This window comes from Branchiostoma lanceolatum, chromosome 3 (genome assembly GCF_035083965.1).
Source record: "Branchiostoma lanceolatum isolate klBraLanc5 chromosome 3, klBraLanc5.hap2, whole genome shotgun sequence".
Taxonomy (NCBI): Eukaryota; Metazoa; Chordata; class Leptocardii; order Amphioxiformes; family Branchiostomatidae; genus Branchiostoma; species Branchiostoma lanceolatum.
The window spans coordinates 16859256-16876967 of NC_089724.1; the positions used below are offsets into that span (position 1 = coordinate 16859256).

Here is a 17712-nt window from a genome sequence, read left to right on the forward strand (position 1 = left end):
GGGGGGAAATATAGAAAAGTAAAGGTCAGAGGTAAAATGTAGCTGGAGCATAGGTCAAAGGTAAAAAGAGTCCAGAGGTCGGAGAGACCGTCGGAGAGCCTGGGTCAGTAATTTTGTATACGTGCAAGTTTACGATGACAGCGCCCTTAAAACTTTCCAGATTCTACGAATGGGGCAGAAAGATTGTTGGAGTGGGCAGGAATTACAGGTCAAGTGTAATGTACTTCTTCTTATCCATATGATTTGCCGGCATATACTTACTTCCTGTATTCAGATTTGTAAAAATTGAAGTTCTTGAACTTTGTACTCAAGTTACACTCTTGAAAAGTCACCTTTGTAACGACGATGATTACAAAATTGCCAAAATCAAAAGAAGACTTCCTACCAGGCCAAAGAATTCAGCTCTGCTCTGCTCTGCTCTTCGCTGCTCTGCTCTACTCTGCTCCCCTGCTCTGCTCTATGCACTACAAGTTACACTACACTACACAGTACACTACACTAGTCACTACACTAGCTCTACGCTACACTACACTAGCTACACTACACTATGATACAGCATTTTGATATTGTTAAATTGAGATCATGCACTTATTGCATATAATTTATAACCACTATAAATGTTAGATTATTGTTAACACAATAGACTATCGGCTTGTCATTATCAATTCTAATACGAATTCATTGATTAACATCTAATTTACATATGCTGATGATCTCTCTAATTGCAGAGCTCACTGTGCAGAGCTGGGTAATCCTGTACCAAAAGAACCCGTCCTATTCTTGAAGCCAACAACTGCTTACCTGCCAGAGGGGAAAGGGCCTACCAGGGTATGATATCACTTGTAGTGTAATCTCCGGAGGTGCTTGCAATAAACTGATAAGAGCGAATCACCACAAATCACAGCCTTGCCGACTCTTGGATGGAGGGCATACTTTGCCTGTAGCCCTATACACACATTAATGGGTTAATGTACAAGCAGAATACGCCCTCCCAAAATCATCATGGCTAACTTAAAATTGTGACACAAGGGCTTGGACCTTCATATCCCTGATTATTTTCTTGGTGTTATATATCAGAAGTCAATGTGAGGAGATAGGCATGCCCATTCCAGACGAACCAGCTATTGTGTTCCTCAAGCCACCATCTTGTGTCTTACTAGAAGGAACTGAGCCCATGCGGGTAGGCTTGACTCATTGCCTACTTATAAGTTACTTTGGAGTCGCACTTTAAACTTTGAGTTTGATTATTCAGATTACATGAACCTTGTGGTGACTTTGGGTCAAAAGCAATAGACTGAGCAAAGGGCATTGATTTTAACTTTTAGTCTTCGTACTAGTAATCTATAGCCAATGATGGGTTGCTAGTACACAGTCTAGTTTAGTCATGTGTAAATTTTTTTAACGTTCTAAACAGAGTTAAGGAGGTTATAACTATATATATATATATATATATATATAAGTTCAAATTGAACTCCTTTTTACGACTACTGTATAACTGTACAGACTGTTCTCATTTGTATTGTTAGTTTAACCCTCAAAGTGCTGATTAAAGTGACAGATGTATGTTGTCAAGATGCCATCTAACATGTAGAGCATTAGATATCTCATTTTCCCATGTGTCCACAGGGCCCTCCTGGGTGTACAGAGCTTCACCATGAGATCGAGCTGGGCGTTGTGATATCAGGTGGCGGCACCAACATTCCCGAGGAAAGTGCCATGGACCACGTGGGGGGGTACGTCCTCGCCCTGGACATGACGGCCAGGGACTACCAGAACATAGCCAAGCAGAAGGGCATTCCATGGACATGGGCTAAGTGTAAGTGTGTAGGTCTACCATTCTTCAATAATCTTGTAGTGCCTGAGCAGCAAAAAGAGTAATTTAAATAGCCAAAAGGATTGGAACACTTTCTCAACAGAACTGATTGATAGCCTGGTATCCAGCTTCTGTTGTTGGCTGACCCAAAAACTTGAAAGTTGAACAGGGCTGGATACCATGATAGCTAGCTGATGCATTAGGAAAGAAACTTACAAGATCAAACATTTCTTAGACATGGCCTTTTTTTAAATAACAGAGCAAGGAAAACATGTGTAGCCCAATGTAAAATAATCTATCAAATCAACTCTGGTAAGTTTGAGAAGCAACACTTCTTATCATTGGTAAACATTTAACCTCTCTTATAAAAAAATCAATGTGCATAACAAGATTTTGTTTTCCTAGCAACTGAAAACACTTTCTGTTAACTTTTGTTGTGAAGAAATCTTATGACAGCAAAAGGAAGACATTTTCTCCCCGTTCTTTCCAGGCTTTGACACTGCATGTCCGATCAGCGAGTTTGTCCCAAAAGAAAAGGTTCACGACCCTCAAGACCTGGACATGTGGTTGAAGGTCAACGGTGAGGTGCGGCAGAAGACAAACACCAACGACATGATCTTCACAGTACCTTACATCATCAGCTATATCAGCAAGATCATGACCCTGGAACGAGGTGAGATACTGTTCTCTTTCTTGAACTTCACGAACACAATTGATTCCTGGTAAAATGGTATTCATTTCAAAGAGCTGCTTTCACAAGTGCTTTTGTTCTCCTGAAATATTTTTGAACTAGCGTGTCTATAGGTAAAGATGTTTTTCTGTGTTTCAGGTGACCTGATCCTGACAGGTACACCCATGGGTGTATCAGGTGTTCAGCCGAATGACCAGCTGGAGGCTGAGATAGAGGGGGTGGTGGCCATGAAGTTCACTGTGGGGGACAAACTGTGATCAACTTTTTAAGATTCAACAATTCAAAGAAATGTAGTTGTTACTCATTCTTTATTATAAGAATTACTTTTAGTATGTTTTCTCCTATTCTGAAACAGGTGGTCAAAAAACATGGTAGGAGATTAAAGTGTTTATTCCAAATATTTGTCAAAAATATGATGCCATTACATTAATATAAAATATGTTGAATATCATATGATCATAGACCACAAAGTGCAATTACACGAATGTAATCAGTAATAAAGAGCAACTAATTTCTAAAAACTGAAATAGTTTCATTGTTAATAATATTCTCTTTGGTCAGAGATGTGGATGCCTATGATGAATGATGTTGTTAATTACTGTTCTATATTTATCTATAGTCACCAGAAGTTTTCGCTTGTACTTTTAATCAATACAAAAACCTATACAATATTTACATACATCTTTGTAATGGTAACTGTCAGTAAAACTAACTGACAATTCACAAAAATAGGGAACAAGATTAAAAGGATGGAAAGTTTCATCTCTCACCCATTTTCCTAATCTGTACCTCTTTGCTCCAAGATTTTTCTCACATTTCAGTTTCTGCACAGAGCGTTCTGACACCCATTATTCAATTACAAGTCTATGAATGTATCCTCTTTTCTCTGCTGCAATTCTGATGCAATTCTAATGCAATTGAACTTGTTTCTGGACTATACCGTTACTGAAAGCAAGTTTTAAAGCCTTGATTTTATCAGCCTAATCCTCTAAGACTATACTAAGCGCCTTCATGTCAGAGAGCTGTTTCTGAAGGTCAGCGTTGTACTGGTGGTCGGGAGGGGGGTCAGCATCAGCTCCGAGGTCGGACGCCAGCTCACACAGCACCTTGTACACATTACTGTGGTACGCCACCTGGAACAGACGCCAAGCAAAGAGGGTAACGGGAACGTTACATCTGTAATCTAATTATGTATTATCTGGACCTGATGTCATTGAAATATCAGCCTCTTGGTACTGAAGATCCCTTGAATATAATGTGTATAATTTAAGATTACTGATATGACCAGGTTTCAAAGTCAAAAAAGCAAAGAGAGGATCAAATATTGGAGTCCCATGTACAAATGTCAGCATAGCCAATGAAATGAAAATATACATGTAATTGGTATACACTAACACAACAGTAATAGACACAGTAATGAGGGGAAGGTACATGTACCATTTTGCCAATTTCTGACCAGCCCAAAAGTCTTGTTCCCTTCAGTAGACAAGTATTCACAAAACTAGCCAAGGACCATATCCATTTGTGTTGGCAGAATTCTGTAGTTTTAACATGATAGCTGCTCTACCTGAGATTTAAGTAGTGCCTCAAAGCATGGTTGGAAATAGTCGATCCTCCCGTCGTAGAACTGTGGCATCTCCTCCATCAGAGTGGAGTTCTGCACCTCGAAGTCGTCCTTGGCTGCCGACAGGGCCTTCTTACCCTGGGGGAGGGAGAAAAAGTGGCTCTTGTAACTAAAGCTCTGTGCCTGAGTACAAAACTTAGTTTATATCTTTTACAATAATGTGGTTAGGTCATGTTATCTGCCTGAATGCAAGAGAACCTGAAAAGTTATTGACAAATGATATTTTTTGTGGGTAGGCTTTTGACAATAAAGCAAGACACTAAACTTCAAGTGACATTTAGATCCAGAACTTCTTTTAACCATTCCCTTGGCAGCTAACATTCAGACCGCTAATCACAATCTTGTTATCATTGTTCAGCAATGATGACAAAGTACTAATGTTCTAATGAGTAAGGTATGGGACAAAATATAGTGCTCTCAGTGTGCTATCTAGTTTGGGAATGTACCATTTTATAAAAGGTAGTACCTACCTGCTCCAGTTTGACAATATTTGGTCCCGTTCTCTCCTTCTCTTGCAGTTTCTCTACCTTCAGTTGCTGTCGGCTGTACTCCTGGGGATGGGAATTGCACAGGAATGGTACATAATATAGACTACGTACTAATAGTACGTAGTATGCAAGAAGAGTACAGAGGCAGAAATGATACTATTGGGATGCACAGAGCAATTACACTCAAAATCTGCAATCCACTGCAAATATTAACAAATTAGTTTCATAAAATACAAAACAATGAGGTCTGACTTGCACGACTACCTGCAATACTATCACTGTTACTTAGGGGGCGTTATTGCACTGTCAATAGAGTTTGACCTGGCCATTAATTTCCAGACATCCACTAACCTGAAGACTCTGTTCCCTTTTTCTGATGGCACTGTTAGCCTGGGGGAAGATGTTGGTAAACCTAAAACAACAACAGCAAAAACACTATAAAATTTACTGAGATGTTAGTATAGAAAATACCATTTTCAACCAATCTACCAGTTCCTATTTCTTGTAGTGGGGGTAAAAATATCACAACTGTAAAATAGGTAGATTGGTTGACAATGGCATTTTCTTTGGCTTTAGCCATAGAAGTTAAAACAACCCAGTTTTTCAAAACATAGGTTACACTTAATGTCAAGTATGAATAGATGATTGGGACACGATAATCATTTTTTCATTCTCACAACACTAGTGCATGTATTTCATGTATCTTACTCCTTAACTGAATACCATCACTAACGTTAACTGTAAACAAAGATGTTTGTGGACACAGCAGTCCCTGACCTGGTCCTGCAGAGACACCAGTAGAAGGTGTGTAACAGTGGGGGTTCAAGCGCCTCCAACTGACCAGTCTAAACTGTAGAAGGTGTAGTGTATGGAGGTGTGTGTGCAATTCTTTGATTTGTTATAACCCCACCAAAGGGGGGCCAAGAAAAATTAGCCTATAGACTCATTGATTGTTCCCCTCCACGGAAATCTTTAGTAAAAGGCGAAAGATTTATGCGTATTTTCTGAAGGGAAACCAGAGTACAGTTTGTGATGGAAGCAAAAATTGACGGGGTCTCATAAATGAAAATAGTTTTAGTGGCAATTCAGGGACCAAACTTTCTCTCAGAATGTTTCACATGAAAATTGCATTAGAATAACTCTCCTTCAACCTTTGAAATAATCATCAAAGAAATTTTTACGTATCCTTAAATGTTTTTACTTTTTTCTGCTTCTGCATCTAATCTACTGGATAAACATGTTCACCACCAAGAGTCACTATGCCTGCTGGGATATTATAATTAGGTGGTCACATGACCGACCACAGTCATGTGACCTGTAATGGCGGCGCACCTGTTTGCACTCCTATTTATAGCAAACCGGCTGAATGACTGAAAGTATACATAAGTTGTGGCTTCCTACAAAAAACAAACCAATCCTACAAAAAAACATTTAACCAATCCAAAAATCAGGAAATCACCCAAAAAAATTCCAGGTAACAGGAATGGAATCATCATATCATACCATAATTATCCACACATTTAGTGCATTACTAGATGCATCTGAAGGAATTTTAAAATATGTACAGTACTAAGAAACTTTTTGGTTTTAGAAAGGCATCATGAACGCAATGATCTGAATCTCAGTTTTTTTAAATGAAACTTTTAGTGAAAGGAGAAGTAGGATGATAAGAAAAGAACTCATTCCCAGGCCAAGTTTTGGGTCACACTAAGCCATCAGTGATGACATTGCTGTCAGATTTTTCTGGGTCAGGAATAATGAACTTTTGTTGTTGTTGTTATTCTTTTTCATAAATGATAAATCAACTTTTTTTTTTTATCATTCCACAAGGGGAGAGAGTCTATATTTTTGCAATTGCACCTAGTCCCACTACTACATTTCAGAAACTTGAATACATGCCCATGGAAATTCCCACATAATATTACAGCATACCGGCATACATGCCCCAAATCAAGAGACTGTGAGTCCTCCGTAAAAGAAAAGAAGAAGAAGAAACAAAGTGTCTTCTGTGTTACACATGAAGCCCTCTGAAGGTCTCTTGTCTCTTACACTAAAGAGTAAAACAATAAAATTACCTTTCCAAATTATGAAGGAAAACATAATAACGTATATCTCTAATTCATTACAGTATTTCATAACTTTTCTTACCTTTTCATTGGTTCAATGACAGTCTTTTGACTATTGGTGTTCTGAAACAGACACAACAGGTCAGATCAAATGCCACAAACTTCAGTGAAGTTTTATTTTTCTCTGTGGATGAATGACTTCTAGAGGAAAAACCTTATCTGAATGACCAAAATTGACACAAAGTAGCAAATGTAAATATTTCCCCTGGCAGATGCAAGTAATTTTTGAAACTCACCAATTCCTGAGAAAACCCCTCCAACTTAGCTGTTGTGGCTCCCACTGCCTCTGCCTGGAGAGACAAAAAATCAAACTTTTCTATAGAACTATAGAATGTTTCGCTGGTTGAAATCTCTATTCAAACAAGTGTAGAAGCTGTATGTGAATAATTGGAAGGTTTTATTTTTGGCACACCTCGTTCCTCAGCATGTCTTCTCCCTGACACGTGGACACGAGATCCTGACCCAGCTTTGACTCACACTTCGACAGCGCTACAGATGAAAACAGAAACAACAGGCCTCAGTAATCAATAAACCGTTCTAATCCTTGTCGTTGCGGACAGAGACAATTATCTGTACACAAATGAGAACAACAGCTAGACATGATTGCTGTGTCCTCAAGGTTAAAAAAACAACTCTTCCATAATAAGGCCATAAGACAGTTACAACAGATGGTACATAACTATTTCTGCAGTTTCAGTAGAATGAAATACTTTTTGTACGTCAGTACTATACAAATGTGTTTGCATTGAGTAAAATGTCAAAAGAGAGTCACTATATATCACGTTGCAACAGCATACAGAACATTATGATTGGCTGCAAGCGTTAATCATAGAAAACACATGTATGATGTAGCAAAAACATTTCTATGGTTTCAGCAAATGACTAAACAAAGTACGCTTTGTAAACACGATGAGCCTTTGGCACCATACTCGCACTCCATAGGACGGGACTGTAACGACTAAGTGTAGTAACAATCTATGTAAACCAGCTATAGGACTAAATAACAGAACCGCTACATCCTTTCATCAAAAGCACAGAAAACACAACAGTTTACAGATCTGTACAAACCGTGTACACAGACACAATGGCTTCTTGTCATCTTTTCAGGACAGATTAGGAGTTTAGAACTCCCACATATCTGCTCATTACTGCTACACTGTGTACATAGAACAGTTCTGTGTACACGGCATGCAGACTGTGGGAACTATGGACTAATCCTGTTGGATGATGAACACAACCCCTACATCTGTCTCTAAAGATACAATAATAGCAGTCTGCAGTCGCCATTTCTATGAAACTCTTATATAACCGATCTAATATTAGTGCTATTATAGCATGAAGGAATAGTAGTATGCAGTTTTGTGTAATGTGTAGGTAAGATTCTAATTTTGCGTAACGTGTAGTCAGCCCTCTCTGAACCCCCCATGAAGATCCTCAAAGATATATGATACACTTGTGACCACAGAAAAATGAGCAAGCTTTTTTGTATTGTTACAACATAAGATTTAAGTCTCTGTCGTTACCTGCGACTGCCTCTGTACATTTCCTCATGTCTTTGTATAATTTTTTAGTGGATTCATCCAGCCTGCAAAACAGGAGCAAATCCAGTTACATGTATAAAACATCAGAATAAAAGCTCACATAGATAGATCATAGCAACAATACATCAGACAAGTCTGACCCAAGACCTGATCTTTTAAGCTTGGTTACTGCCATTCAATATGGATATTATTATCACAAAAGACTTTCAACCTTCTTTGAAGAAGAAATATCATAAAACCAAATCAAAAAGAAAAAAACTACAGGACACCTGGTAACATCTTCATATTGAAAACTCTTATATCTACATAAACACAGTCTGGAAAACTCTTACTAAAAGTAGGCTTGTTTCGTCGACTTATCAAAACTAGGGAAGGTATGACTTTGAGTTTTCCAGTTTAAATTTGTGTTTGGCAAGGATGCATTTTAAACCCCACCTTAATTATTTAACCTGTACATTAGTGACTCATAGATGAACTCAATCAATGCAAAACACCTAGATGCCCCTCTATTCCAATTTCAAAAGTAAAATAGCCTGTTTTATGCCAATGATATTGTTTTACTATTTACAATTTCAAGAGTGGACAGGATCTGCAGAATGCCATTTACACTCTTGGTCAATATTGCTGACAATGGACACTAACCATCAACCTTGTGAAAACCAAAATAATAACTCAAACAGGACAGGCCATTTATTCTCTTTTAGGCCACAGCAAGTAAATTTGATGAATGACATCAGCGCAAGCATTGATTTTTGCCTGATTTTAAAATAAAAAAACAACAATTTTTTCACCGTTTGACAATGGTCAATATACCGAAAACGGGGCAATGTGTTTCAAACGTCTGTCAGGTGACCTGGTCCATTGCAAAAACGTTCTAGATGCCGTAAAAGGCATTCGCACATGTAGGACTGGTGAAAAGTTGGTACAAATGTGTTGCACAAATAAGATTGCTCCTCGTCACCAACTTACAGGAGGAAACAGTGCAGCCCTCATGCCAAATTTGTAATTGGAATTAGTCTGTAATTGCTACAGCCATTATTATCAACAAGTGCAATCCAATGTGTTTTCTTGAATGAAGTGAAGTACTAACAAAACCCATTACAGGGTCAGATGAAATAAGTAATGTTATGCGGTTTGAGTATACCATTGTCTAGCTGTCTGTCTGTCTATTGAAGACAGAATAAAATGACGGGGGGTTTCTGAGGCACGGAAATTCAAGCAGACAGTCAGGACAGCAATAGCGGACAGAATTTCAGTTTAGATTGAGTGAGCAAAGCCAGCATAATTTAGTCACAGTTAGTCTGCCGCATGACTCGGGAGACTCCAGTGCCCAGTGTAGGGGAAACCTTGTCCCTGTGTTCTTGATGTTCTATACTAACCCGGATCTAAATTTATAATGATTTTTATGTTGACATCATTGTTAGTTACTGTTTTATTGAATACAGGTATAAAAGACTTGTTGGTTGTTATACCATGTTTTATCACTTCAATTCTTGTTACAATATGCAAGTTTGAAAATGTGGATATCTTGTTTTTTTTGCCCGCCTTGTTTTTTTTTGCCAAAGCACACTAAATTTGGAGTCTGCAGAGGTTGTTATCCATAAGATTTACCTGCTGTGGCCTTATAATAGTAATGCAATATCTTTATAAGCAAATGAGAATCTCCCTACTGTGCCAGTTTGGTACACTCCCGCTCGAAGTCCTTCTCAACTGTCTTGGAGATAACCGTTCTCTTGGGGGACGCAGAAAGACGGTTGAACGGATTCCTGATCGTGTAGATAAAGACATGCATAAAAGTTACATGGCCTGTGTGTACCAGGATTTATTTTCCCTACATAGATATGTGACATTATATTATATCATACACCGCTCAATGAAAATCTGAGGGGGCTATAAAATAGTACATTTGGTGTTGGGGATTAAGAAACGGTCATGTGAAATTTCTACACAATAGGCAGGGTCCATCTATTCTGTTTGTTCACACTTCCTGTGCCTCTCTTTCCTGAGGTTAACATTCCATTAACTTCCATTAACCTACTACAATCTATAGGTGCAACTAATGTCTATCAGACTCTATGTGCCAAAAAATTGGTGCTGGTGTGCATGTGATAAGGTCGCAGAACACAGTATTAATGGGCGACCCCCGTGGACAATAGTAGTTCGGGTATGAAGTAGTGCGTCACATTACTTGAAAAGGCCATAGTTTTTCTTCTGTGCACGTTAGCGAGGCTGAAACTGTGGTGAATGGTAGAGGAATACGTCAGTTTTGAGACAGTACGAGTTTGATTACGATGTTTGTTCGGTCGGGTTGGATTCGCGCCTGGATATTGTTACCGCCCGACTACTGTAAGTCGCCTGCAGTACGGTGACCTCCGCCGGGGGGCATATCAAAGTGGCTTTTAAAAGAGAACGAGCCGGCAAATTCAACCTCATTTTGCAGATATTTTGTAGATTGAACCTTGAAGTCAAGCATATAAAAATCTGGTACCCTAATTCTGCACCTTTCTATAAATTTTCAAGCGTCGAAGCATCTCACCTTGGGATCCTTAACTATATAAATCCCTATAGGAGAAATACTGTGGTCTGCAACCTTAACCCCCAGCGGAGATTGGCCATAAACGTTGCATTCGGTCAAATTTTACTGGTGTATCAGTAATTGACGTCGACTCACTTGAAATCGGTCGTTTTTGTTGCCGCCAGACCCGCCGTTGCCATGGCAACGGCCTCTAAGACCGCCCCCTATCCTTAACTATAGGACTTGGTGTGGACCCGGACACCGCTTCTCCCCCCCCCCCCTGCGTCGTAACTAACCATGAACCTGACCTAAAATCACTTAGAACTTAAGAATATACACTAATGATACCTTCCACGAAAAAAAACCCCATCAGAATAGTAATTTTGTCTAGATAATGAGAGCGCTAAATGGCCCGTCATACAGGCCTTGCCCTGGGTCTTCCCCTATGCCGGGTCCTGAAGTGCAAAGCTGGCGATATCTCGGCAACCGTTCGGATGTTTGCAAAAAGCTTTGGTACACTTCTTCAACTAAACCTGTTACATTGCATGAACAAAAGAAAACCAAGGTCAAGGTCGTCTTAACCCCCAGCGGAGATTGGCCATAAACGTTGCATTCGGTCAAATTTTACTGGTGTATCAGTAATTGACGTCGACTCACTTGAAATCGGTCGTTTTTGTTGCCGCCAGACCCGCCGTTGCCATGGCAACGGCCTCTAAGACCGCCCCCTATCCTTAACTATAGGACTTGGTGTGGACCAGGACACCGCTTCTCCCCCCCCCCCCCCCCCTGCGTCGTAACTAACCATGAACCTGACCTAAAATCACTTAGAACTTAAGAATATACACTAATGATACCTTCCACGAAAAAAAAACCCATCAGAATAGTAATTTTGTCTAGATAATGAGAGCGCTAAATGGCCCGTCATACAGGCCTTGCCCTGGGTCTTCCCCTATGCCGGGTCCTGAAGTGCAAAGCTGGCGATATCTCGGCAACCGTTCGGATGTTTGCAAAAAGCTTTGGTACACTTCTTCAACTAAACCTGTTACATTGCATGAACAAAAGAAAACCAAGGTCAAGGTCGTCTTAAGGTCGCAGAACACAGTATTAATGGGCGACCCCCGTGGACAATAGTAGTTCGGGTATGAAGTAGTGCGTCACATTACTTGAAAAGGCCATAGTTTTTCTTCTGTGCACGTTAGCGAGGCTGAAACTGTGGTGAATGGTAGAGGAATACGTCAGTTTTGAGACAGTACGAGTTTGATTACGATGTTTGTTCGGTCGGGTTGGATTCGCGCCTGGATATTGTTACCGCCCGACTACTGTAAGTCGCCTGCAGTACGGTGACCTCCGCCGGGGGGCATATCAAAGTGGCTTTTAAAAGAGAACGAGCCGGCAAATTCAACCTCATTTTGCAGATATTTTGTAGATTGAACCTTGAAGTCAAGCATATAAAAATCTGGTACCCTAATTCTGCACCTTTCTATAAATTTTCAAGCGTCGAAGCATCTCACCTTGGGATCCTTAACTATATAAATCCCTATAGGAGAAATACTGTGGTCTGCAACCATAAGCTAAATAGGAGTAGTGGTCAAATGGTTCAAATTCAGTTTAGGCTGGTATTCGTCTAATCTTGGCGACTTAAAACCTTGCTGATTGTGAAAATGAAAAAAAAAGAGATTAATTCCAGATTTCGTAAAATTCTTCTGCCATAAATTTGAAGAAGTTAATGATTAACCAGAACTAAAAGGGAATGTTTGTTTTGCAAGTTTGACAAATCGCCACGCCCAAAAACCACCTCCTGACTGTCCTTACACAGAACACAACACAACTTAACTGCCAAGGATTCTTACCAACTCATGGTGTTGACTGTTTGCCGATCAAGGTTGTATTATTGGCCACAAAACAACTCAAAATACGACATTTTTCTGCAACGGAAACACCTCCTGACAGTACGACCTCTGACCCATTAGATGGAATATTCCACTGGTGGTTAATATTTCCTGACTGAATTCGAGCCGTTTGGATATCTTTTACTGAAAATTTTGTACCCATTAGCTAATCAATATTTACAGTAAAAATCATGTTGGTAATATTTAGTTACGATTAGACTTTTCTGTTATCATTTGATTGTTTTCACTTTCTGATTACCCTTTCTGGATAATGTGATCGTCGTGACGTCAAATTCCATCATGGCGGCCTTGGTGGAAAAAATCGCCAAGCAGGCACTTCAAACGTTTGACTTCGCGTCTCCGCATTGGGAGCGGTCTCTGAAAGACAACTTCATCAGGCTGACGTCCCTCATGAACCAGCTGACCTACCGGGACGTCAGCATCCAGCCCAGAACGGCGGAAACGCCGCTGAGAAGGTCTCTCCGCGGACGGCCAGCGTCGAACGATGACCCCGCCCCGGTCACGTACATGCCCATCTGTAACCACGACTTCTTCACCATGGGGATCTTCCTTCTGAAGGGCGGGGAAAGGATCCCTCTACACGACCATCCGGAGATGCATGGCGTCTGTAGAGTCCTGTACGGCACTGTGTTGATCCGATCGTACAACAGGCTCGACCCCTCCACCACAACACAACCCCCTCTCCCCGAGTTCGACACCCCCCTCTCGCCATGGCAACGCAACTATCTCTTACCCTGCACGGCAAATGGAGAGATTCAGCTGACCGAGAAGAGCGACGCGTGCATCTTGGAGCCTCTGAGAGGGAACCTGCACGAGATCGTGGCCGTGGACGGACCGGCCGCGTTCTTAGACGTCCTCGCCCCTCCTTACGACCACGACGGCTCCACGGACAGAGACTGTCACTACTACCGCCCGCTCGTCCCTCAGGACCCCGTGCAGACAGACGTGCACTGGCTAATGAGAATATCTCAGCCGAGAGACTTCTGGTGCGACGCAGAGCCATACCCCGGACCGTCTGTGTCAGTTTGACTGTCATAAGATGTGGCACAATAGTACTGCCCATGCCGAGTACTAGTATTCTCTATATACAATAGCCACAGAAGAACGTTTTACCGAGTTGCAAATATAAGATATATAAAGACCGACTTCCAAATGGAATACAAGATGCTGTTATTCTATGACTGAGATTATGTAATCTCCTCAATTAACATGACCTCTCAAAATGGTAACTGCCTGTGCTTTTGCTAGCATGTATATACTATATACATAAGGTAGAGGCAAAACTGACAGGTCGTAACTACAGCATTTTCTTGTATAATGACAGGATATTTAAAGGAACAGGACTAAGACTTTTCAAAGGATCTTAAGAACATACAAAGTACTTTACAAGAAATGCTTAAATCCTTAGTATATAACCAACTACAAACTCCTTATCCATACACGTAAGGCCAAAAAAAAAAACATGGCAGAAACTAAAGAATTGCTGACTTTGTTCATTTACCTCATTAACAAGAACTTTACCGGGTTACAAGTACAAGTATAAGCAGTGCACTACAAGCAGTATCTGCCTGCACAGTCTGCATTAGGTTTTGTCAAATGTATTTTTCCTTCTAAGTTCTATGTTGTGGCTTGTGGGTCACATCCTGCAGTACTTGTTTTGGATACCAGAGAAAGCCAGTAATGTAAACAGCGGCGGACGGCCAATTACGTCATCAGGGAGTTACGTCATTGGAGTACGTAATTTGAATATATCGTTGAAGACGTGTGATATGTGATCACTGCCATAATGCATATATCAATATGTATACAAGATGATGTTACTGAGACCACTGAAGTTGTGAATCTATTTCATGTAGTCCAGTAAAATAAACAATCAACTAAGTTGATGTGCAGTGTGTAGTTTCCTTATTTCTTTTTTTTTACAATGAAAAGCGTTGCCTTTTGTTATCTAAATGGCGTATTGATCTCCAAGCAAAATACTAGTTCCAGTTCCATATGGTGTCATATTAAAATGCGGGAACATTGCCAGTTGTCAATCTTACCCTAAACAATTTACAGATGCCTTTTGTGCGTAGCTATATCGCTGTTTAAAAACGTGGAATGCAGACCATTCATTAGCATTGTCTCCTTGCTATAGCGCTATTTGGGTTGCCAGCGATCTAACATACACCCCATTTGGTACTCCTATCACGTACTGCTACCACCGATGACGATGTTGAAGACTGACCACTGACCAGACCTTACATTAGCCATCGTCAGTTCCAATTCTATAGAATTTATACAGTTCAAAAATCTACAATACCTAAAGAGATCTTACAATCCATTCATAAGTTGATGACTCATTACTTTTCATAAACGAACCAGGCTAGTCAACGGTATTCCAGGCATAATACCCGCGTAGGGATATTATTATCCCAATCACGTACTTCTACGGTCTGTGCATGTTCTATGGAGTGTTGAGCCGCGTCTTTCTCCCCAGACGGTGTAAAACCGAGATCGATAAACACCAAATGACGCAAAGCTGAAGCTGCAGTCATTTAGATTGGCGGCATAAATGGATATCTGTGGGGTGTGTGGTGACGTAAAGACGGGAAATGTTCCGTATCGAGATATGCGCTGCACACCGGAGACGTTATTGTTGGATTCTGACCAGGAATTTGTCTTGTGTTATGGTGGGACGATATGGATTCATAAGGGAGAATGTAGGGACTATTTATCCTGTAACAACGTGATTAAAAGGGTGAAACCGATGCTGTGAACATTTTTTGTGCCGGAGGAGGGGCGTTTGATTTAAAGAACAATTGAAATTCTTGTATGTTTAAGTATTATTGTTTCTTTTTAAACAAAAAAAAGAGACTCCAAATATTCATAAAGATAAATCCAACTACTACTTCATTCAATATCCCATGCAGAAGGCGGCTCTTCGCCTTCTCTCTGTAATCAATCAAGTATCAATAAAGTATCTGATTTGGTTAATCCACTCAATATCATAAAGAATGGCATGGCGGCTTGGCAACGTTCTTCAGAGACCAAACTCCACTGAGCGGCAAGCTTCATCATTAATTAGACGGCCGCTGGAGACCATAGCCTTTCCACCCAGCTATTTCATAAACCTGGGTCCTATTAGCAAATTCCTCACGAGTACATCGTTTCCTTATTTTGACAAAATTTGCAATCATCATGTATAGGCGGAATCATATCATATTCAGTAGGTAGGGGTACACAGTAGATGATAGGACAGAGGTGGTTGCCATGCCGCGGACAGCTCACCAAAATCTTATTTTTTTGTCTGGAAAATACTAGTACGTTTCTGGGTTTCTCCGAGTTCTCTTCAATCGCATTCGTGAAGACCCGAAACCGCAAGAGTCCCTGAGAAGACCCCCACCTCACACAGTAAGAGTCCCTGAGAAGACCCCCACCCCAAACCGCAAGAGTCCCTGAGAAGACCCCCACCTCACACTGTGAGAGTCCCTGAGAAGGGCCACACCAAACCGCGAGAGTCCCTGACCCAATTTCTGCTTCCCTCTCGGCGGCTCCCTCCGCAGCAAGTGTCTTACATGTAACCTTGAATGATACGTGAAGGCAATCCACAAGTACCAATTATTCTACAACGTGGAGTGGATTCACTATTCTAGCCTGGTATCCAAACCTATATAGCTGCCGAATCTCTTCGTCCTGTTATGGCTCGGGAACGAAGAGACTCGGCAGCTATTTTGGTTTGGATCCAGGCTACCAAGACTAGATATGCACCGCGTGTATGGCATTCATCAGCAATATATGTTTCGTGCTAAAACATGTAATATCATGAAAGAGGACCGTGCTAGGCATGCAATATCGCACTTATAAATGCTCACATGAACTGCCATTGACGTACGTGCCATCCTCATGATTTATACACACCGGTGTATGCAATATCATAACACCGAATAAATGCATACCATGAGAGAGCCAGAGAAGTTAGCAGTACCGAGCTCTCATCACGTACGTCTTGTGATTCGCTTCCTTAATTATACCCGTGGCGGTTCCATGCTTTTTCTTAATCAAAGTATCTCTCATGACGTCTGGTGCGTATACTTAAGATATCAGTTTTGTATTTCAAAGAGTTTCTTGGTAGTTTCAATGCGGTAGCGTTAACTTGTATTGATAAATTAATCACTCGATTTGGAAAAAAATGTTGTGATGTTTGCCACGCTGTTGTCTGCGATCATTTCATCATTTTGTTGGTTTGTTTCTTTGTTTGTGTGTTTGTTTGTGTGTTTGTTTGTTTTGTAGTGGTTCGTATTCTTTTCTTGGTGCCATTTGTGTAATTTTTGAATCTGTATCTTTGAATACTGAACAAACTTAATTCTTTTTTTGGTCGGTTTTGGTCTTATAAAAGATGCAGAGCATGCGCATGTCATATGCGACTTTCATGCAGAAGAGCAATTTTTGTCAGACATATTCTCAGCATAGACCATTGAAAAAAACGCGCATATGAGACTTAATTTCTCTCAACTGATATGTAGTGCACTACAGTCAATCTGCAACCTACTATATACCTTTGTTTCAAAACACATTACGGCAACGTAGTGAGCTTGCATAACGTGTGTTTGTCTTCTCGGAAAATTGAAAACGAGGAAGTCCCGTACTTTCCGCTCCGTGTGTGACATATGTGTGCGTACATAACAGGTGGAGCCGGTGAGCTGGGAGGATGTGTTAAGTCCTGCATGACGCCTGTTCGGAGGAAATGTTCAGCGCTGCGCACGCGGCGTATCTGACGCTGACGCCACGGCACACTTGCAAAAGACAACTGAAGGAGAAAAAAAAGAAAGCATCATAGCTCCCGGACGGATAAGAAAAAAATAAGCAGGTTGTATTTTCCTCCTTTCGCCGTCGCTTCCTCTGAAAACGCTCCTGTTATGGACACGGCCCGTCAGGAACGCCGCACATCAAAGGCTCCGCCCGCCGCTGACGCACGCGTGACGTTTTCTCCGCCAGCGTGATCCCCCGGGTCGGCGCTACGCC

The 17712-nt window shown here is 40.9% G+C and overlaps 3 protein-coding genes and 1 non-coding gene across 7 annotated transcripts; 2 read left to right on the forward strand and 2 right to left on the reverse strand.

Annotated features, from left to right (window-relative positions):
• The first annotated feature begins 54 nt into the window (after positions 1 to 54).
• LOC136430663 (oxaloacetate decarboxylase, mitochondrial-like) lies at positions 55 to 3031 on the forward strand. 3 transcript variants are annotated; one of them, XM_066421447.1, is made up of 5 exons: positions 55 to 208; positions 1078 to 1180; positions 1627 to 1816; positions 2304 to 2486; positions 2643 to 3031. In XM_066421447.1, the coding sequence occupies exons 1-5, from the start codon at positions 135 to 137 to the stop codon at positions 2759 to 2761; spliced, it is 669 nt and encodes a 222-aa protein (XP_066277544.1). In that variant the 5' UTR covers positions 55 to 134; the 3' UTR covers positions 2762 to 3031. The 3 variants fall into 3 exon arrangements, with proteins under 3 accessions (XP_066277544.1, XP_066277545.1, XP_066277546.1); XM_066421448.1 differs by lacking the exon at positions 1078 to 1180 and adding an exon at positions 729 to 828 and having other exon boundaries at positions 56 to 208; XM_066421449.1 differs by lacking the exon at positions 55 to 208 and adding an exon at positions 729 to 828.
• LOC136430661 (bridging integrator 3-like) lies at positions 2796 to 12782 on the reverse strand. Of its 2 annotated transcripts, XM_066421444.1 has the most exons (10): positions 12649 to 12782; positions 9954 to 10049; positions 8266 to 8327; positions 7155 to 7231; positions 6979 to 7032; positions 6765 to 6805; positions 4968 to 5028; positions 4599 to 4679; positions 4072 to 4206; positions 2796 to 3637 (listed from the first exon to the last, which is right to left on the reverse strand). In XM_066421444.1, exons 1-10 carry the CDS (start codon positions 12654 to 12656, stop codon positions 3485 to 3487), a joined length of 768 nt encoding a protein of 255 aa, XP_066277541.1. In that variant the 5' UTR covers positions 12657 to 12782; the 3' UTR covers positions 2796 to 3484. The 2 variants fall into 2 exon arrangements, with proteins under 2 accessions (XP_066277541.1, XP_066277542.1); XM_066421445.1 differs by lacking the exon at positions 9954 to 10049 and having other exon boundaries at positions 12649 to 12776.
• On the reverse strand, positions 5518 to 5640 carry LOC136431886 (U5 spliceosomal RNA). Its single transcript, XR_010755410.1, has one exon. It is a non-coding gene; the product is annotated as a U5 spliceosomal RNA (small nuclear RNA).
• A 166-nt stretch (positions 12783 to 12948) lies between the features above and the next one.
• Positions 12949 to 14594, forward strand: LOC136430662 (2-aminoethanethiol dioxygenase-like). The gene has a single exon (XM_066421446.1). The coding sequence runs from the start codon at positions 12988 to 12990 to the stop codon at positions 13735 to 13737; it is 750 nt and encodes a 249-aa protein (XP_066277543.1). The 5' UTR covers positions 12949 to 12987; the 3' UTR covers positions 13738 to 14594.
• Positions 14595 to 17712: the final 3118 nt, after the last annotated feature.

Excerpts from the sequence above, each read along its gene's own strand:
- LOC136430663 (XM_066421447.1), top strand. The coding sequence starts at position 135 with ATGACAGCGCCCTTAAAACTTTCCAGATTCTACGAATGGGGCAGAAAG. Across the intron at positions 209-1,077 it reads GGAGTGGGCAGGAATTACAG|AAGTCAATGTGAGGAGATAG; the intron begins GTCAAGTGTAAT and ends GTTATATATCAG. Across the intron at positions 1,817-2,303 it reads TCCATGGACATGGGCTAAGT|GCTTTGACACTGCATGTCCG; the intron begins GTAAGTGTGTAG and ends CGTTCTTTCCAG.
- LOC136430661 (XM_066421444.1), bottom strand. Across the intron at positions 7,033-7,154 it reads AAGACATGCTGAGGAACGAG|GCAGAGGCAGTGGGAGCCAC; the intron begins GTGTGCCAAAAA and ends TTGTCTCTCCAG. Across the intron at positions 4,680-4,967 it reads AAAGGGAACAGAGTCTTCAG|GAGTACAGCCGACAGCAACT; the intron begins GTTAGTGGATGT and ends TCCCATCCCCAG.
- LOC136430662 (XM_066421446.1), top strand. The coding sequence starts at position 12,988 with ATGGCGGCCTTGGTGGAAAAAATCGCCAAGCAGGCACTTCAAACGTTT.